Here is a 21912-nt window from a genome sequence, read left to right on the forward strand (position 1 = left end):
CACTCAGTGGGTTAATGATCTGGCATTGCCATGAGCTGTGGTGTAGGTTGCAGACACGGCTTGGATCCTGCACTGCTGTGGCTGTGGCATAGGCCGGCGGCTATAGCTCCAATTAGACCCCTAGCCTGGCAACCTCCATATGCTGCGGGTGCGGCCCTAGAAAAGACAAAAAAAGGAAAAAGAAATTGAATCTGTAATCAAAAAGTTTCCCTGGCCCAAATGGTTTTATTTGTCAATCAAACATTCAAGGAGAATTAATACCAATATAACACAAACTCTTTCAGAAAATAGAAGAAAAATTCCCAATTCATTTTATAACATGACAAGAAAATTAAAAAGAAAGGTTCTCCATGAACAGACATAAAAATCCTTAATAAAATAGTAACAAATAAAATCCCACATTATGTAAAAGGAATATATATCAGGACTAAGTGGGATTTATCTTAAAAATGAAAGGCTGGTTTAATATTTGAAAATCAATTAGTATAATTCATCACATTAACATAATAAATTAATGTATATACATAAATTTATCTATAGATTTAACACAATAATGGCTGAATTTCAGGTAAGTTTCTTTAACAATTGATCAGGTGATTCCAAATCATATGGAAATGCAAAGGACCAAAAATAGCCAAATCAACTTTGAAAAAAACATAAAAGTTGAAACACCTACGCTTTATGCCAAGACGTTATTATAAAGCTACAGTAATGAATATAGCATAGAATTGGCACTAAGCTAGACACATATATTAATGGAACAGAACAGAGAATTCAGAAATATATCCACACATTTAGGTCAATTGATTTTCAACAAAGGTGCTAAGACAATTTAATATGGAAAGGATAATATTTCCAATGAATTGTATTGGAACAATTAGCCATATACCTGCACACACAAAAAATGAACCTTGACCCTAACCTCACACCGTGTACAGAAATGGATCATAAACATATAAAAGGTAAAATTATAAAACTTCTAGAAGACTTAAGAAAAAAAACCTTAGTGACCCCAGGCTCGGCAATGTCTTAAATAATTCTTTTAAAAATGAATAAATTGGATTATATCACATTGAAAAAAACATTTGCTCTTCAAAAGATAATGTTGAGAAATTTAAAAAGCAATCCATGGACAAGAGGAAAATATTCATAAAACATAAAACAAAGGACCTATATTGGGAATATATGTGTTGAATTAATTTTAAAAAAGAGGCATTAAACTGAGGTGGCTTTAATGCTTCAGAAGCTTCTCAAACAAACCCAAACCAAAGCCTCTAATGCCTCAAGGTTAAGAACTCAAACCAAAGGACAACCAATCACAAACAGCCAGCGTTCCCACATAATACAACCATTCAAGCTAGAGCCAAACAGATATTTTCCTTCCCTTGCTTTCACCTCTTCTCAGTAAAAGACTTTCTTCGAACTCCTGTTACTGGAGCACTCCTAGCCCTTTGGGTTTGGTGCTGTCTGATTCAAATAGATTTTTTTGCTCAAATAAACTCTCAAAAATGGAATAAGCCATATTTTATCTTTTAACATGAAGAACCCCGATGACTGAATAATAGGAATACAAACAGCCCACTAAGAAAACGGGCAAAGGATTTGAACAGGCACTTCACCAAAGAAGATACACAGGAGGTGAACAAGCACATGAAAAGATGTTCAACGTCATACGTTACCAGGGAAAGGCAAATTAAAATCCAAATAAAATACTACTACAAACACACTTGAATGACTAAAATCTAAAAGGCTGTCCAGGAGTTCCTGTTATGGCTCAGTGGAAATGAATCTGACTAGCACCCATGAGGACACAGGTTCCCTGGCCTCGCTCAGTGGGTTAAGGTTCCAGTGTTGCCATGAGCTGTGGTATGGGTCGTAGAGGTGGCTTGGATCTGGCGTTGCTGGGGCTGTGGTATAGGTCAGAGGCTACAGCTCATATTCGACCCCTAGTCTGGGAATCTCCATATGCTGTGGGTACAGCCCTAAAAAGACAAAAAAAAAAAGTCTGTCCATTGCAAGATTTGATAAGGATGTAGATTAACTGGAACTCTCAGAGTTCCTATCATGGCTCAGTGGTTAACGAATCCAACTAGGAACCATGAGGTTGCGGGTTCAATCCCTGGCCTCGATCCAGCATTGCCATGAGCTATGATATAGATCCAAGACACAGCTGGCTCGTATCCTGCATTGTTGTGGCTGTAGCGTAGGATGGCAGCTATAGCTCTGATTAGACCCCTAGCCTGGGAACTTCTCTATGCCGTGGGTGCAATCCTAAAAAGACAAAAAGCAAAAAAAAAAAAAAAGAAGAAGAAGGACTGCAGTTCTCAAACTGGAAAACAGTTAGGCAGTTCCTCAAAAAGTGAAACATACATTTATACTATGACCTAGATATTCCACTCATAGGTTTTTACCCAAGAGATAAAGAGACATAGGTCCACAAAAAGACGTACACAGGAGTGTTCATAGTGGCTTTATTTGCAATATTGAAAAGCTGGAAACAACCTGAATGCCCACTGAGAGATGAATGAAAAAGCAAATTACGGTATATCCATATAACACTACTCAGCACTAAAAGGGAATGATTGTAGATACATGCAAGAAAATAGATGAATATCTAGATAATTAAACTGAGTTTAAAACACCAAGACCCCCCCCAAGAAAAACAGTACATGCTGCATGATTCCATTTATACAAAATTCTAGAAAATGCAAACTAATCTCTGGTGACAGAAATAGGTTGCCTGAAGATGGGGGGGTGAAAGGGGAGAGTGATGAACATGCAGACATGCTTGCAATCTTAATTGTGGTGATGGTTTCACAGACATATACAATGCCAAAACCTATCAAATTGCACACTTTAACATGTGCTGTTTATTGTATGCCAATTAACCTTCAGTAAAGCTATGATTTAAAAAAGAAAACCAAAGAATGAAAGAAAGGAGTAATACACCATGACCAAGTTGAGTTTAATCTCGAGAAAGCAAGGTTAATTTCACATTTGAAAATCAATTCATGTAATTCATCACATTGACATAATAAGGGAGAAAACTATATAATCATCTCAATAGAGGCAGAAAATGAAAAAAAATTAGTCTTCAGAGAAATAACAAGAAAACATTCCACAATTTAAAATCATGAGCTTCTAGGTCAAAAGGGCCCACAGAGTATAATGCAGAAGTGAATGGAAAAAATAAACAAATAAATTAAAAAGCTCACTTTAAGCACATTACTGTAAAACTTCAACTGAGAAAGGAAAAAATGATATCCTAAAAGCTTCTAGAGAGAACTAAAAGAGAGTCACATATAAAAGACAGAGAATCAGAATGGATTTGGTGCTTCTCAACAGCAACTGAAAGCTGGAAGATAAGAGAATGATGCCTTTGCAATTCTAAGCAACCGGAAATAATGCTATCAAGTCAAACTCTCAATCAAGTGTATGGCAGGAGAATAAAGGCCCTCTCATCTTTTCTAATGAATGTATTCCCCTGTACCCTTTCTCAAAAACATACTGAATTTTTTTCACAAAACAAGGGAATATACCCAGAGAAATAAAAATATAGCAGTCAGAGGACACATGAGAGAGGGAGGAAGAATTCCCAGGACAGCAGGTGTGCACCAGATCTAGAGTACAACCAGGGTAGTTTATGGTAGAAAGATGGAGGATACTAGTTTTTTTTTAATTGAATTGAAAGATTATCCGATTTTTTTAAAAACATATTATGAGATTCAGAGTTCACTCAGAGTTTGGGGTTGAACCAATGATAGATATATAGGAAATTAAGCTAATGAAAAAACAAAGCAATTCTTCACTCCAGGTTGAACAATAAGCTATTCTTACAGAACATTACATGATTCAGCAAGAAATAGTATTTACATAGTTTCACTGGTGTGTATATGAACACTGATCTAACCATAAATTGGTGACAAGAGAGAAGGCCAAGTGTGAGTATTTGAGGTGATGCAAAAGAATTAAATCTTATCTTCCATAATAGATAACAGCCAAAATTGTTCATTTTAAATAATCAAAGAAATAGCAATATAAATGTGTTATTTAGAAAACTGTAGGTATCTGCCAAAAGAAACAGCTAAAAGAAGTAGAAATGTTGCCTCTATGGAGTAGGGGTTGCTCTTTGTATTTTTTGCTAAGTCTTATATTAGTTTAAAAGTATTATTTTAAAATTATGTACAAGTGTTACTTTGATTTTATAAAAAGCAAAAATGACTCTTTGTAGTCATAACCCTACAGTTTCTATAGTATTTCATTAAACTACTTAGTTACAGTCACAAGGTTTGAGCAGGTTTGGGAACAAACACAACTGATTCTTGGCAATGAACTAAGAAGTAGAAGAGATAAGCAGTCTTGCTAGAGAGAAGCCAACCAGCCGTGTGCACCCCGCGTGCCAAGGGCATTCGGCCGGCATATTTTACAGAAAGAAAGAAAGCACAGGTTAATATAGCAAGTCCTTTAAAATGAAGTCAGTTAAAGAGCTTCCACTGTAATGAATCCAGATCATAAAGGAGGCTAAACTAAAACAATCTTAATCCATCCACTTTTGCCACCCTGTCCTTTTCCGGCAAGTTAGATGGAAGAAATTCTACAAGGAGCGGAGCTCAAGATCATCCTTCTCAGGGTCATCCAATTTGCCCTGAAATATTAACCCTCTTGAGCGAAATCTGCAAATGAGGATAAACTGGAGTCCTTCTGAAGGGCAAGCTATCTTATACATCCTTTGGCTTGATCCACAAAATGAGTGGAAAGGTGGCGAAGGAGATAAAGCAAAATCTGCCTTTGCACTGTGATGGGCCTGATTTAATTTTAGTAATTAGATTTATTCCATTATTGCCTATCTTCCCCTTTGCATTTTGGGTACGTAATAACCGCTCTCCATAAAAGTATTGCAAGAGAAAAAAAGCAGTTGTGAGTTTAAACAGGACCCGAGATATCACACATCCATGCTAAGTAGTGTGGTAGCAAATCTCTTAGTTTCAATGTTTATTCTGCCCCAGTAATGAAACCGCGAAGTTTGGACTATTTTGGATAGCTGATTATTAGAAGCGTTTAAAAGGATATACAGCCACCTTTTCAACAAAGCAGCTGATTGCTGATCTCTTTGCTGTGCTAGTTTGAACAATGACTTGCAGAAATATTACCCAGTAAGGGAAATCCGGTTCCTCCTCTTTTCCTTGGACTCAATTCTGGAGCACCTAGGAAAATCAGATCCATCCCCTACCCCCATCTGCTGAGCCCACAGGATTGTGACAGCCCTTCCTAATAAGAAATTGTCACATTTCCTTTACAGCTGAAACTAGAAAACCAAGCAAGGCAGGAAAAGGCTTTTGGCAAGGACAGACCCTGTAAATGATTTACTTTTCTATATATATCTATTCAACTATAAGGGGCAATTTGGGTCACCCCCATAACTTTAAAAAAAGTTAAATCATGCATAAAAAATTAATCATACACAAATCAACTCAAAATAAGTATTCTCTTAATTTTTTTCAGAAGCTTGTAGGCTATTTTCTTCTTTGGCATCAGTAATCAGACTGACCCAGAGGGGAGTTCCCTTGTCGCTCAGTGGGTTAAGGACTTGGCATTGTGACTGCAGTGGCTCAGGTCATTGCTGTGGTGCAGTTTCAATCATTGGCCAAAAACAAAAACAAAAACAAAAAAAACAACTGTAACTCAGGTCTAGTCATAAGTGTCTCATTGGTTGAGTTTCACAAAAAATTCCTCTTCATTGTGTGGTCGCCTCACTATTACCTGGGCCCCAACTCTGGCAATTAGCCTGGCCCTGAGCTTGTCACAAGTCTGTCAGCACTTGCTCTCAATTCTGTTTTGGATTGGACTGAATGGTTCATTTTGGATGGGAAACCCTGATTTTTTTTTTTTTGCCACCATCATCATCATCATAATCATCATCATCATCATCATTATTATTATTATTATTATTTTGGCTGTGCCTACAGCATGCAGAAGATCCCTGGCCTGGGATGGATCCCACACCATAACAGGGACCATGCCAGATCCTTGACCCACCAAGCCCCCAAGGAACTCCTTAGCTATCATTATCTGAACACGAAAGAAGCCCACGATATTCACTCTCCTCTCTTACTTAGATCACCTTATTCTGCATGTTGTAGTACACAGATGAACAACAGAAGTTACCTGGGTTTACCTTTTGTACCATCACTCCAATCACCTCATATACCCTGGATGCCCCCCTTCATCTTATGTTTCACTTCCTCTACAACTCCTACCCCCCCAGCAATGATGCTGAGCTTCATTACATAATGGGGAAGAGTGCTGAGTTACTGAGTGTTCTTCCAACTGGAATCCACCTCTTCTCAAGCCCTATTAAGTTGGGGGCCCCAGAGAGGTACCTCAGTGTCAGAGCCATTGCCATTCAGAGCCTCCATGTTTGGGTCCCTCCAGTCTTCTGAGAGTGAAGGGATGTAATTGTCTGTCAGAGCATCCCAGACCCTGTAAACAAAGAGAGGCTCTCATTAGCGCACATCTGTGGCCTGGCCCCGCCTGGAGGAAGGAAGAGCTGGGCCAGGGGAGGAGAGAGGCTTCTGTGTGTGCCAGGCTGAGATCATCTGCCTTCCAGCCTGCAGGACCAAAGCAGCTTAAAAAGTGAATTACAGGCACTACCAGGAGAGAAAGAGCCAAGAGAATGGACCCTGGCCAGGAGCTTCAGTGTGAAAGGTGTTTTTTTTCCTCAAGGGAAGAGGAATTTCTCACCAAGGAGATACAAATGGTAGCCATACAAACACCTCTGGCAATAGATAAACTGCCCCTGAAACTAAATCTGCCCGTTAGCCAAATGGCTCTTGTCTCTTGAACCTAAGGAATGTCCCTGTTTCCTTTCTTGTGGGCAGAGGAGAGTGAGAGGGGGAGGGAGGGAGAGAGATCAAATGAGATCTGGGCAGATTTTCTGGCTGAATCTCATTAAGATCAGGGTCATCCTCTCCTTTATACAGTACAATTGACCCTTGAATGACAGGAGTTTAAACTATGAGCATCCATTTATATGCGGATTTTTTTTTCACTCAATATTGTAGTACCAGTATTTTCATTTTACAGATCTTTGAATTAGCTAAGTGCGGGAAAAGTCTGTGTTGGATTAGAGATCACAATACGTGGACTCAGAAGAACTAGGGTTTGAGTCCTGATTTGACTGAATCTGTTTCAGCTTCCTTGTCATTTACCAATTCCTTTGTTTTTGAGGCAGAAACACCTCCCCCCCATGTTGTTCAAGGGTCCACTGTATTTCACTTTCAGATGGCTGCAATCTAAACGGTTAAGAATTAACTCTTTGACATCTAATGTAGTAAGGGGAGGATGCCAATGCAATTGATGCTATTAATGTTCTAGCGAACCCAGAGTGGCACGATCCTGTCCTCTAGCAATGTGGAGTCTACCCGTAAAGTCCCCATCATGAGACTAAGTGAGGAAAGGAACCAATGACTATACCACTGTCTACACAATTAGGTTTGTGGGGTTTTGGGGTTTTTTTTGTTTTTGTTTTTTTGCTTTTTAGGACCTCACCTGTGGCATATGGAGGTTCCCAGGATAGAGGCTGAATCGGAGCTACAGCTGCTGGCCTGTGCCACAGCCACAGCAACACAGGATCATAGTGACCTACACCACAGCCCACAGCAGCACCAGATCCTTAACCCACTGAGTGAGGCCAGGGATTAAACCTGAAACCTCATGGTTACTAGTCAGATTTGTTTCTGCTCTGCCACAATGGGAACTCCCACAATTAGTTTTTAGCGCAGGAAGATGTGGTTCCCTTATTAACCTTATTCTTAAAGTCCTAATAGGTACATTATAAGAAAGGATAGTCTACTATTCTTTTTGCTTAATTCATTTCAGAAAGATTTTCCTGGGGAGGGGAAAGCAGGGAGGGGATTGGGGGAAACTCTTAAGGCACAAACACTCACACGTGAAATAAATAAATTAGTCAACATCAGTAAACCAAGCTCCCAAAATAATGCCATTCCTGGAAGCCAGCAGCACATGAATTAATACTACATAATGATAAATGAGGGCTCGATGCAATCTCCTTCAGGTACTTGTGCTTTTCAAACAATAGTGATACCTGAGAAACAAGGTAAAGAAGGCACTTTTTATTTAGATACACTAATATAAGGAAATAGCTGTTTTGTTTTTTTGGTTTTTGGTTTTTTTTGTCTTTTTGCCATTTCTTGGGCCACTCCCTCAGCATATGGGAGTTTCCCAGGCTAGGGGTCTAATCAGAGCTGTAGCCGCCAGCCTACGCCAGAGCCACAGCAACGCGGGATCCGAGCCGCATCTGCGACCTACACCACAGCTCACGGCAACGCCGGATCGTTAACCCACTGAGCAAGGGCAGGGATCAAACCCGCAACTTCATGGTTCCTAGTTGGATTCGTTAACCACTGCGCCACGACGGGAACTCCCGGAAATAGCTGTTTTAAAGGAAGCAAGTACGTATACCTATGGATCAAATTCAAAACATGACAAATTATGGCATAAGATGCTGAAAAGAGGGAGACCCCCTTGTGGCTCGGTGGAAACAAAGCTGACTAGTATCCATGAGGATGCAGGTTCAATCCCTGGCCTCGCTCAGTGGGTTAAGGATCCTGCATTGTCGTGAGCTGCGGTGTAGGTCACAAACACATTGGTCTGGCATTGCTGTGTCTGTGGTGTAGGCCAGTGGCTACAGCTCCAATTCGACCCCTAGCCCAGGAACTTACATGTGCCATGGGCGTGGCCCTAAAAAAAAAAAGATGCTGAAAAGATAAGTACACATTTCATATATATATATATATATATAAATAAAAAGATGCATATAAAATATGTGTGTGTGTATATATATATATATATATATATATAAGAGCACAGCCACTTGAAATCAGATACATAAAGTGGGGGAGGGAAGCGTTCTTAACATGTATAAAATCAGGAAGGAATGCTATACAATACACAGGTGTAAGCAAGGAGATTTTCCTGGTGCACAGTGCAGACAACTTGGTGATGAAACAAAAGGAACTCAAGAAAACTCAATTTGATGGCACTGTTTTGGTTATCCACTTATTTTTTTTCCTACAATTACAAGAAAACACTTGGAGAGAGCTCATCAAGTGTTCATTAGACATCTATTCAGCAGGATATCAGAGTCTACACCTTAAACATAGCTGATAATCCAGTTTCCATCAAGCACCATTAGAGCTTCATTAATCCAGCCTAATTTTAAATCCAAGTCTCATTAGCATTCCAAAGCCAAGAGGCAAATATGATTTGCTGCCTCCAAAACAAAACTCCCAGCACTACACTCACACTAGAAAGGTCAGCCAACAAGCCCTCTCTGCATCATGCATTATGCCCTCTGCTAGAAGAATGGACAGCATGCATGCAGACACTGACCTTTGGGTCAGTCCCTGCAGCAAGTGCCTGGAAAAATGAAATTCAGCAAAGCCCCAAATAGGCAGGAGCCTTTTGAACCTCTCTTAGACAGGGCGGAAGCTAGGATCTTTAACAGACTGCACTTTCTAATGACCTTGAAACTGTTTACATCCTTAAAGTGACACTCTCAAACAATTTAGGGCTGCAAGTTTTCTCACCTGAGTCTTCTCTGACATTCTCTGGATTTCATCTCTGATTCTAGATTTTTATTTTTTAATTTTAATTTTTTAAATTTTTTTTGCTTTTTAGGGCCATACCTGCAGCATATGGAAGTTCCCAAGCCACGAGTCAACTCAGAGCTGGAGCTGCCAGCCCACGCCACAGCCTCAGCAATGCAGGATCCGAGCTGCATCTGTGACCTACACCACAACTCACCACAACGAAGAACCCCTGACCCACTGAGTGAGGCCAGGGATCGAACCCACATCCTCATAGATACCAGCTGCATTTGTTTATGCTGAGCCACAATGGGAACTCCTAATTATAGATTTTAGTGACAATTCCGTAAACCTTTATCTCCTTGAGATTTTAAGCCATCCTCATTCTCTTTCAGGTCTTCGTCTTCCTTTCTGACCAGCACACTTTTTATCCTTTGAGGTTCTTAAACAACCTTTAAAATACAGCCGCCCTCATCTCCTTGCACACCCTTCCTATACTTATTTAGTGACCATTTAACAATAACAGTTATTACTATAGGAGTTCCCATCGTGGCACAGTGGTTAACGATTCCGACTAGGAACCATGAGGTTGCAGGTACGATCCCTGGCCTTGCTCAGTGGGTTAAGGATCTGGCATTGCCGTGAGCTGTGGTGTAGGTCGCAGACATGGCTCAGATCCCGCGTTGCTGTGGCTCTGGTGTAGGCCAGCAGCTACAGCTCTGATTAGACCCCTGGCCTGGGAACCTCCATATGCTGCGGGAGCAGCCTTAGAAAAGGCAAAAAGACAAAAAAAAAAGTTTATTATTGTAGACATACTACAGTATATATTTAGAATATATACCTTTACTATATATATTTAGAATATATACTATTATGTTATGTATTATAATATATATAATATATATACATATAAAAACAAATACATACTTATACTATATCATTATATTATATACTACATATATAAGTAGCAGCCAAACTTACTGAGGGTTTACTATATATAAACCAGGTACTATCCTAAATTCTTTATGTGGATGAATTCATTCATTCCTCACAACAACTCTATAAGGCAGATACTGAGGGAAAGAAAAAAGAAAACCTGAAATATAGAAAGGTTGATTAACTTGTCTAAATTCATACAACCAGTAATGACAGAGGTAGGATTTGAACCCAGGCAACATAGTTGCAGAGCCTACATTCCTACCCACACAACTCTTTCAATTTTTCATGAATTTTACGATTGTCATTGGCATGGGCATCGGAACAATATACCAGGTTCCAAATCCCAACACAGAACAGCAGTTCAGCAACTGACTCCATGTGAAAAGTCCACAACTACATGATTCTGGACATTGTGCTTTCATCAGTCTGCAGAAAGAGAAATGGCAAGAGCAGTGGGACACATGCCTGCTTTCTGCCCAGATCTCCTGCCCCAGGGAAGGTTAAATGGAAGACAGAGGCAGGCACACGGGCAGGGAGGCAGCCCCGGGAATGAAGAGTGGGCGGTGGGAGGGGAGAACCCAGAGCTTCTGTGAGGAAGAGAAACAGGACTGACATTTCTCCCCAGAGAGCTTACCTATCCTCGCTTAAGCAGTTCTTGCGAAGAGATACATTCCCTATTAGAGGTACCCGGGGTGGACTGTAAAATTCTACCTCCTTATCTTGGAGAAAGGAGACTTTGAAAGCCATTCACTATATCTTTCATCAAAGAACTAAGTTTAAACAGGTCCCTCAATTCCTGTTATTATGCTGCTCTGGCATGGAGATCTAATTTGCTCCCTCAGTCCCTATCATAATAGAAAAGCCTTTTCAGGTGCATACTGTACATCTTGGGCTTAGATACCTGTGAAACTGGGTAAAGATCTTTCACTGTGGAGGGCTAGGGATTTGGAAAAGGATAAGGAAACTGAACAGAATGGGCTAGACAAGACATGTATAAAAATGTCTGGGTCTGGAACTGGCAACATAGCCATCAAGGCTACATTAACCCTGCTATACACACACGCACCCCTATATTCCAATTTCCGGAAATACAGTAGACAGCTTAAAGTGGTGATTAGATTTATAACTTGGTAACATTCCCCTTAAGCCCCTCTAGGCTGACTACTGCCCTTGTCCAAGTGTTTTACTTGGGTTGAGTCAGACCAATAGCCACACTTCCATGTGTATTAACATGAGTACCCTTCTGCTGTTAACACTTAGGAATTAGGAATTATTAACACATTAATGACTTTGAACAACTTTTTCGATTCTTTCAAATGCTTACATAGAAGTCATACTATTTCTGCCTTTTATATGGGGAAACAGAACCTCTGAGAAAAGAACTAACTTTCCTAAAAGTCACATTTATCTGTTTGTCAACTTTCCCTCTCTAATTATTTGGTATTTGCCTATCTTCAACTTAAAGCGTAGCTGACTACAGCCTGTTTATTTATTGCATGCGAACTTGACTTTTAACATCACTTTTATCCCAATAATTCTAGCTGAAGAACAGGAAACTGTCAGGGTTCTCACATGTTTGGCCTCTCTGTCTCCAGGGTCCTTGTAGGAGGACTCACAGGGACCCCAGTGAGGCAGCAAGTGGGGTGAGGGCTGTCCATTCCTACTCTGGAAGCCTCCAGGTCCAATCTTTTATAATAAAGGAAAGGGGATCCCACCTATACAAAGAAGAGGTTCTGGAACATTTTCTAAATTTAACAACAGGAAATGTATATGCGAATCTGACCCTGTTTTAATGCTTAGCACTTCCATGTCCTGACAAATCAAAGATAAGTTGATACCTCAGCTGGCAGTTGCAAAGGAGACTTAAAGAAATCAAAATTTAAAAGGGAATCATTGCATTTGCTTTATGATTTGTGCTATTTTTAAGGAGGCTAGTCTGACAAAGAATTTCATTGTTTTTGTTTTAAGCTTCTGTTAGGTAGTTCCAACCCACCCAAAACTCTTTCAATTCATTGGAGGCTGAAATCTCTAACTACTAAACCTAAACAAGTTTATTAGAACACCAAAGCTGGGCTCAGGAGGTTATTACTAGGTTGGACATTAAATTATCTTTTTCCTTTACTTGGCCATAATTTTACAGTTGTAATATCTGGTGAGGTGTCTATAAAACACAGTGTGTAATTTAATTCTAATTTTTTTTTGTCTTTTTTTGTTGTTGTTGTTGTTGTTATTGTTGTTGTTGTTGTTGCTATTTCTTGGGCCGCTCCTGCGGCATATGGAGGTTCCCAGGCTAGGGGTTGAATCGGAGCTGTAGCCACCAGCCTACGCCAGAGCCACAGCAACACGGGATCCGAGCCGCGTCTGCAACCTACACCACAGCTCACGGCAACGCCGGATCGTTAACCCACTGAGCAAGGGCAGGGACCGAACCCGCAACCTCATGGTTCCTAGTCGGATTCGTTAACCACTGCGCCACAACGGGAACTCCTAATTCTAATTTTCATTTTAAGTTTAAATAAACAGAATGCCTAGAAAGCACAATTAATATTTCTCTTCCTGGAGTTCCCGCCATGGTGCAGTGGGTTAAGACTCTGACTGCAGTAGCTCAAGTCAGCCCTGAGGCAAGGGTTCCAGCCCGGCACAGTGGGTTAAGGATCTGGCATTGCCACAGCTGTGGCATAGGTCACAACTGCAGCTCAGATTTGATCCCTGGCCCAGGGAACTGCCATTTGCCACAGGTGCAGTCATAAAAGAAAAAATTTTTTAAATCTCTCTTTTCAGATTCCTCCCACTATACTACCCCCAAATCATATTTTATCTTTAAGGAATTATTCAACCTTTGGACATTTACCTGAGGCAGTCAATGAGGCAGACAAGTCAGAAAAATCAGGATGTAAAGACCAATAATCTCTTGTGTGACAGTAATTAACATTGAGTGGCCTCTGTTAATGTGCTAGAAAAAAGTGAGGACCTGCATGCTGAGCCCCCATCCTTAATGAGGCAGAGGGGTGGCTTAGACAGGAGAGAAATGATTTGTTAGAAGCAAAAGGGATTTTCAGAGCACAGCCTGGGTGAGGTGAGAAATTAGGTTCTTTGCTAGTCCTCAGCCCCGCTTCATCAAGATCGAGCTCCAGAGGTTTCAAAGATAAGAGCTCATGCAGGCAACTAGAGTTAAGAGACGAGCCCAAGGTCACACAGAGAGTTAGTGAGAGTATGAAAATGACCATTCATAGTCTTAGTGTTTCTAGTTCATTGCCTGGTGCAATGAACTGGAGTAAAAATTACTCAGTCTAATAATGCCCCAGAGCCATTCTTTTTTTTGACTTCAAGGAGTTGAGCAAATTATAACACTCAGAATCTAAAAGAATCAGTTTGAAACTCTGAACTGAAACAAATAACCCACACTTACAGCACTGGTCACCAGAACGAAATGTTCTCTGTGACCATGACTTCAGAGGAGCATTAATTGAAAAGAATAGAAGAGAATGGTGTGGGCCTAGAAATGCAATACATGCACCTCTGAGGCTCTGTATCATTGCTCATCCAATTCACTCAATATTCAATATCTCATTCAAAAAATATCATTTGATCATTTCTATACACCATGCATTGTGTTAGTGGGGATATAATAATAAGACAGACACATATGCAGCTGCTGAGTTCACAAAGATACAGGTTTAGTGGTCATCAAATAAGCAACTATCTGCCAAATACAATCAGGTTCAATCCTGCAGAACAGACCTCTTACCCCATTTACTTATGGGCAACTTTTCCCACCCAAGTCCATAAAAAAAGAAACCAAGAGTACAGTTGCCCTAAACTTCTACTACCAACTGTTTGACATTTCTTGTATGAGCCCTAAAGAACAGCTGATGATATTTGATCCTTAGAGGGAATTGATGCCTATTTTTACTAAATACCCCAACACCTTTCTAGAATTTGTTTAACAAATCATCCCCTTCTTCTCTTTCCAGTTCCTCTTTGAACAGTACTTTTCTCAAATCCCTGTCCTTGACTTCTGTTAAGACCCTGAAAGGTGGCTAGGAAGTGACACAGGGGATCTGCATATTCAAAAGCCATTTCACCTGCTTTCATCTTTTTTATTTATTTTTATTTATTTATTTATTTTGTCTTTTTGCCATTTCTAGGGCCTCTCCCATGGCATATGGAGGTTCCCAGGCTAGGGGTCGAATCGGAGCTGTAGCCACCAGCCTACACCATAGTCACAGCAACGCGGGATCCGAGCCGTGTCTGCAACCTACACCACAGCTCACGGCAATGCCGGATCCTTAACCCACTGAGCAAGGCCAGGGATCGAACCTGAAACCTCATGGTTCCTAGTCAGATTCATTAACCACTGAGCCACTACGGGAACTCTTTATTTTGTCCAGGGTAATTCCTTGTACTCTAAGTTCAATTTGTATGCTTTCTTATTTGGACATATCTTAACATTGGTAGATAATTTTCCAGTCTTGAGAGGATTGTAAACAGTTTAGAGATTTTCATAATTCTGGTGTTTCATGAAGCAAATTGTTCCAATGACATAGATTCCTCCGTCACAGTTAATTAATTTTTCCCCCCGGTCCTTTAATATCTGGGTGGATTACTACAGATATCAAGAAAGCTTAAGATAGACAAACCCCTAAATTTACATGCCCATGAAATTTGATTTTGTATCTAGGAAAATCTATTGCCTAAAAATCCTTTGTTCCTTTGTGGTTTCAACTTAAGAAAGCTTTATGGGTAATCTTAAAGGGACATAATAGAAAAATGGCAGCAGCTACCAGGGCACTGCCCCACTAATGGAAAAATATAAGTAATATGCCATGAACCCAAGGATAGTTCTATGTTCTATGTTCAGGAGCCCCAGCCCTCAGGGCTTATGTCTGAAGCAAGAGAGCAATTAAGATGCCTTACTTGGGAGTTCCCATTGTGGTGCAGTGGAAACGAATCCAACTAGCAACCATGAGGTTGTGGGTTCAATCCCTGGCCTCATCCAGTGGGTTAAGGATCTCATGTTGCCATGAACTGTGGTGTAGGTGGCAGGCGGAGCTCGAATCCTGCATTGCTGTGGCTGTGACATAGGCCGGCAGCTGCAGCTCCAATTCAATAGCCTGGGAACTTTCATATGCCATGGATGTACTCCTAAAAAGAAAAAGAAAATAGATGACTTACTCCTCATCCTGCAGGGTCTCCTCCTCCTCTTGGATCTGGAACTGGTTCTTCACGGGAGCTAGGTTCTCAGTCTTGGCATTGTAGTTCCGAAAGCAGACATTGAGCTTCTCATCAAATTCATTCACCAGGTCCTCCATGGACTTGAAGCTGATTATTTCAGAAGAAAAATTCTCAAGCTCAGAGAGGGAGGGGTCCTCCAGGTGGTGGGGAGATGAGCCGTAGAAACACTGGGGCTTCTCCTCCAGCTCCTCCGAGCAGCTGGGCCGAAGGTCCTCAAATTCTTCATCCAAACTCACCAGTGGGGCCTCCATTTTTGCACAGCAATAAGACAACTGCAACGTTCAGGATTTGTTTAGCTAGAAGAAATAAATATGTAGTAATGTGAGCTAGGATTGGGCTTTTCCTGCCAGCTCTGCGGAGGAAAGATAATTACTTATTCCATTACTCTCATCCCTCTAAAAACAAAGATGCTACTTTACTGGCATCCATTGCTTCTGTACGTCCTCACCATTATACCCTTAAGGAGTTCAAATATCACTGTAAGTGTGAATAATATTAACCTAACTAGTGTAAATTCTAGAAACACACCTGCTTCCAATCCCCCGCTCCAAAAACCAAAGCATAAGTGGTTAAGTATACAGCCCCTGGACCAGACTGCCTAGGTTTGCATCCTGCTCTGCCCCTTGCCAGTTGTGACCTTAGCGGTTGCTTAATTTCTCTGTACTCCCTTTTATTCTTCTCAAGACAAATAATAACAGCACCTACCTTCAATGGTTCTCCTAAGGGTTAAAGGAGTCAAAATAGGTAAGTACTTAGAATGGTGCCTGGCAGATAATAAACATCGATGTTCAATTTATGTTCTCTGTTGTTGTTGTTATTATTATTATTACCACCACCAAAGGTCCACATCCTTTGTGCTCTCAAAACTGAAAATTTTTCCTAACTTATTTGAGGGGAAAAAATCTGCCCTAAACTCATTTGGCAACTAAACCTGATATACATGAGTATAGAGCTGTTTATGGTTTTAATTTATCCATTTACTGTGTTTTGCTGCAGGAATTTTAATTTTTTCAATGATAGCGATTGCTGCGCCAGCCCCCAGGGGATGATATGCAGACTATGCACTCTATCACTCTATCTGTTATTTGAGATAATCTAAATTCCAAAACACGCCTGGCCCCAAGGGTTTAGGGTAGGGTTTTTGTGGACTTGGGTATTACTACCCTCATTAATAAATGATGGACTCGTTTGAACACGAATAGAGATGGCTGAAGAAGCACCTGAGTTTTTCCCAGTCACACAGCATATGTCTGGGATGAGAAGAATGGACTAAATGACCTATTATCTTCTAAAAGACAGACCCAGCCCCCCACTTCCAGAGCCAGACCCCAAACCCACCTTGGGCACTGCACCCTGGAAGGCTGTACACTCAGGCCTCCTTTCATTTCCCAACAGCTCCGGGCCCTCTTTACACATTGCCTTCAACAGTGAGTTCTCCATCTGTGTGTATATCCAAGCCCTTCCCCAATTTTAATTTAAATTCCTCGAGGGCACAGACGTCCTCTGGACACCCTTCACCGTTTCTGGCACACACTGCCTGCGGTGAGGCCATGAATCAATGTATGCTCGTTGAAAAACGGTCCTCTGTCCCCCATGTACGGTGTTGGTTTTCCATTTCAGGCAGCACAAACGTTAGCATTATTGTCTCTCATTCCCTTCTCTACCTGCTCAGCTTCCTTCCCTGGAACCCAGAAGGGCAACCAAACTTTTCTCTGCTGGCTGTGTGATGACTGATCCAGCTAGATGCTTACATTGGAACCACGACCTGAGCAGAACCAAACAGACAGCAAAAACCTCTATCTACAAAACGAAAACTCTCTATTCACTATTCTGTGGTAACCTATATGGGAAAAGAATCTGAAAATGAATGGATATATGTATATGTATAACTGAATCACTTTGCTGTACACCTGAAACTAACACACCATTGTAAATCAACTATACTCCGATATAAAATAAAAAGAAATAAATTAATTTTAAAAAACCTAAAATTCTAAATAAGCAAGGCAAAAGGTATGCTGGGTGAGGACCCAGAGAGTTCTTACTGTGATTTTACCAGGATTAAGTCGATTACCACCAGATCACATCAAAACATATTCTGAGAATTTATAGTTTGCAAAGGCAACAAGATAGGACCTCGGAATACAAAAAGGTACAAGAGCAGCATGAAAGCTTGGAAAGAACACAAGCTCAAGAGCCGACAGACTTGTCAATGGCTGTTTCAATGATAAGCATTGTGGGTCCTGATTTAATCGTTTATTAAAATGAAAGTGTTGGTACAGAGATAACACCTCTGGAAATTAATTTTAATAACTTTCTAACTTATTTTAATTGTCATAATATACTTTAATATTTTAATTTAATCCAATATATCCAAAGTAACTACATTTCAAAATGTAATCCATATTTTTAACTATTAATGAGATATTTTACCTTTTTTTTCCAAAGTAAGTCTTTGAAATCCAGTGTCTATTTTATATTTACAGTACAGCTCCGTATGGACTAACCACATTTCAAGTGCCCGAGAGCCACACGTGGCCAGTGGCTACCATACTGGACACCCCAACTATTAAGCGATACACAACTAACTGCCCACTAGGGGTTCTTCACCTGTGGTCTCCAGACCACTAAGGGCTCTTTGATTATAACTATATTTTATTTTATGCATTCAAAAACATATTTGGAGAAGGATCCTAAAGGTTTTTCTACATTGCCAAAGTGATCCACAGCACACACAAAAAAGATTAGGAATCCCTGAGTGCCAAAAAATAAATAAATAAAGAGTTCAGAAAAGATTGCTGAGTGCAATAGTTGGTAAGAAAGGTTTTACAGAAAAACAGGATTTGTGTTATGAGAGGAAAGGACGACTCTTAACAGTTAAGTGCCTGGACCCCAGGTTTCCATCCTGGTCCTATCACTTCCCAGCTGAAAGACTTTAGGCAAATTATAAGCCTCTTCGTGCCTCAGTTTCCTCATCCATTAAATGGGGGTTAAAATAGTACTTATATTGGAAGTTAATTTGTGGAATAAATGAGACAGTCTCTGAAGTGCGAAGCACAACATGTGGAATACAGCCTATCCAGTAAATGTCAAAGATGTTAGGAAAGAAAGGATAGCTTAGTTACATGGAAGTGTGATGTGAGAGTGCTTCAAATAAAGGAAAAACTATCCTTGTCATGATATTCTATGTATGATGCTTCAAATATTTATCAAATGAGAGAACTATTGTTGAATGAATTTTATTGTCTTTTTTAGTAAGGCACCCCCACTTTTTTCAATTCATTTGGTCAAAGCCTCTCACATCACTGATTCCATTTCAAAAAGACATGAAAGCTAATCAGCTGGTACTCCAGATTTTTACACTTCCTTTAAATTTGTACTCTTCTCTGGAGGGGACAAGAGAGCTGGAATTAGAAGGTGATACCAAGGAGGAAGCCGATTTGAAACTGCACAATCTATGCCATTAACCAGCAACAAGAGGGCGATCTAACCAGAATCTAGGACTATGATTGAGCTTTGAGTGTTGGCAACAAGGTCGATTATTCTGAAAGCACCTATCCTCAGCCTAGGCAGGTTCTAGAAAAAAATGGGTTCACCTAGAAGATTATGAAAGAAGAAATGGATATCACAGCTCTAGAGTTCAGAAATGTAACCCTGTGAACAGTCTACAATGAAGCCTGATTTCTTTTCATCAGCTTACTACCCCAGAGCCAAGAAGCTCTGCATGAACCACCAGCTGGGGATGAAGCTAAAACTGAGAGCCTGCATTGGAAATCCGAAGTCACTGGACACCAAAATAGAGCCCAGCATTTGTAGAAAGACCCCTGGCTGTGGCAGAGGAGTTGAGAGCCAGGCACCTGAGCCCAGCCACCGCAGCAACCTCAAGGAAGGGCTCTGGGTTCAGCTGGCAGTCCTTAAATAGTGCCGCTTCTCTCCTTCCTTTACTTCACTTTCTTATGCTCTTCTCTCTTGGTGGGGTGCCTTTGTCCCCCAGCTGAGATGTCCTACCCTTGCATCCTGTCAGGCTTACCCCTGTCTTCAGTCACAGCTCCTTTCAGAGACCTCCTCCCCTTAAAAGCTAGGGTTAATTCAACTGAGAGCTTATCCTCTTGCTCTATACTTCCAAAATCAATTTGGGGAAAAAAAAACCATGAAGAGTGGCAGAAAGAAGGAACCATAGGAGGAAGTCTTGTCTTTTTCTCTTTATCATAGAACAAGACTGCAGGGCTATAGTTTGCTTATGTCCTATAATCTATCCCATTTGTTTTGACTCCCAATAGATGGTGTAAGTTGGAGAAGAAAAGACGGCTCAGAGCTTAACAGAGACCAAGTAGGAAACACATAAGTCTCTCGTGCAGCATAATGATGCACTGGCTGCAGCTTGAGGCTGCAGTACCATTTCCCAGGGCCTGCTTTGCTGAGCTGAGCAGCAGAGAATTCACCATGCCTCCCCCTGCTGGGCCCCTGCACTGCCACACAGGCCTTTCCATCTCCCCTTCTTCTCACTGCTTGCCCCATAGATCAATTGATTCTATGCCCTCCCCCATACATCCCTAAAGCTGCCCTCCACTGATTCACCCTGGGTTTCCCACTGCTCCTCAGTAAAACCCAGCCAGTGTACATGTTTGTGCCAGCTTCACATTCTGATGGAAAGAGAGTATTTCACTGCCTGTAAGTCAGCAACCCCTTTGTGGTTCGGCTTCCCCCCTTCCCCCTCCTCCTGCGGCTCCATTCACCCTCATCTCACACACCCCCTCCCCCAGGCTGATGGGGTAAAGAAAAAGCTCCTCCAAGCCAGCGAGCACAATGCCTGGTGCGCCAAGAAAACCAGGCTTATCCCGCTCAGGCCGCACACATACTCCACGGCCGTTTTGGTCAAACAGGACTGGGACATGGGAGCAGGCGAGGGAAAGGGGCAAGAGAGAAACAGAGGAGGCTCTGTCAAGAGATGGGCTCCCAGCTCCAGAGGCCCTGGGCCAACAGGAGGGCAGCGCGTCCCCACCACCATCACACTTGTCCTTTCTCCGACCTGTTCCACCGTAAAACAATCGCTCCGCGGGCGTCTGCTGCAGCTGCCAGCGGTTCTGACACTGCAGGAATGCACAGTCCTGGGGAAAGGCTCGGCGCCCCAGGGAGGGGCACAAGCAGGGTGGGAGGTCAGGTTCTTAGAGGCATAGACGATTCTGGGGCGTTTAAGGGAGCCAGACCAGATAACGGTCCTGGGAGGAGGTACCGACCCACTGCTCCAGCATCATCAGGCAGCATTCCCTGCCTACCCCCAACCCCCAAACTCCGCCGCATCCACACACACACACACACACACACACCCAGGCCTGGCTGGGGGGCCGAGGCTCTGATGATGTTTGACGTGCCTATCATCCCATAGCTCCCGGCCCCCCGGGCACTGCTTCCCCGCTGCTCTCCCTTGAAGGGCTGGGCAGGAGAGCGACGGCCTCCGGGATCTTCCTTTCCGATTCCAGGATGGGACAGGATGGGGTGCAGAGCTGCGGCGCCCCCAGACCTGTCGGCCGGAGTCCCGAGTAGCGGGGCCTCTTTCACCACCCCCGTTCCACCCCCACCCACGGCAGGGAGTCGGTCCGGACTAAGGTCGCCCCCCGCGATGGCACCTGTGCGGGTCCTGGCGAAGGGAGGCGGATCGCGGGGCTCAGCTGGACACCCCCATCCAAGGGCCGCAGCGAGCGGCCAGAGCACAGCGCAGCGACAGCGGCAGCGGCAGCGGAGAAGCCAGGACTCCCCCCGCAGCTCTGCCGGCGCCCGGCTCCGCTCCCCTCCTCCACCCCGCCCCCTCCGACCCCTCCCCTGCGCTCGTGCCCCGGCTCGGGGGACGCGCCTGGGCCGGGCACGCGCTTGTGCCGGGCACGCGGAGGCCCTGGACGTCATCCTCTCGTTAACATTCATAGCACTGCTTGGTGCATGTGGCCTGCCTTTATTAATATTTATGAATTACTATTTCTCCCTCCTTTAACACTGGCCTTTCTGCTTCCCTCATGAATATTCAGAAGCTCAAGATGTGTGCTTGCAATAACTCCCAGTGTGAATTTCTCACAGGACCTGACATGTATCTTCTCCATAAAAACATAGGCTGAGTGGATGGGCAGGTGGATGCCAG

The 21912-nt window shown here is 42.2% G+C and overlaps 1 protein-coding gene across 3 annotated transcripts in view; it reads right to left on the reverse strand.

The window, feature by feature from the left end:
• FEZ1 (fasciculation and elongation protein zeta 1) overlaps positions 1-21591 on the reverse strand; it is a 61395-nt gene extending 39804 nt beyond the window's left edge. For 2 of the 3 annotated variants that reach the window (XM_047753720.1, XM_047753719.1), the window contains exons 1-3: positions 21410-21563; positions 15723-16078; positions 6381-6480 (exon numbers count right to left, since the gene is read on the reverse strand). In XM_047753720.1, coding sequence (XP_047609676.1) covers positions 6381-6480; positions 15723-16033 — 411 coding nt within the window. In that variant the 5' untranslated portion in view covers positions 16034-16078; positions 21410-21563. Of the gene's footprint in view, positions 1-6380; positions 6481-15722; positions 16079-21409 lie in introns of all 3 variants that reach the window. The other variant, XM_047753721.1, reaches the window with a different exon arrangement.
• Between the last annotated feature and the right edge of the window lie 321 nt (positions 21592-21912).

Source organism: Phacochoerus africanus, chromosome 11, assembly GCF_016906955.1.
Source record: "Phacochoerus africanus isolate WHEZ1 chromosome 11, ROS_Pafr_v1, whole genome shotgun sequence".
In the NCBI taxonomy this organism is placed as follows: Eukaryota; Metazoa; Chordata; class Mammalia; order Artiodactyla; family Suidae; genus Phacochoerus; species Phacochoerus africanus.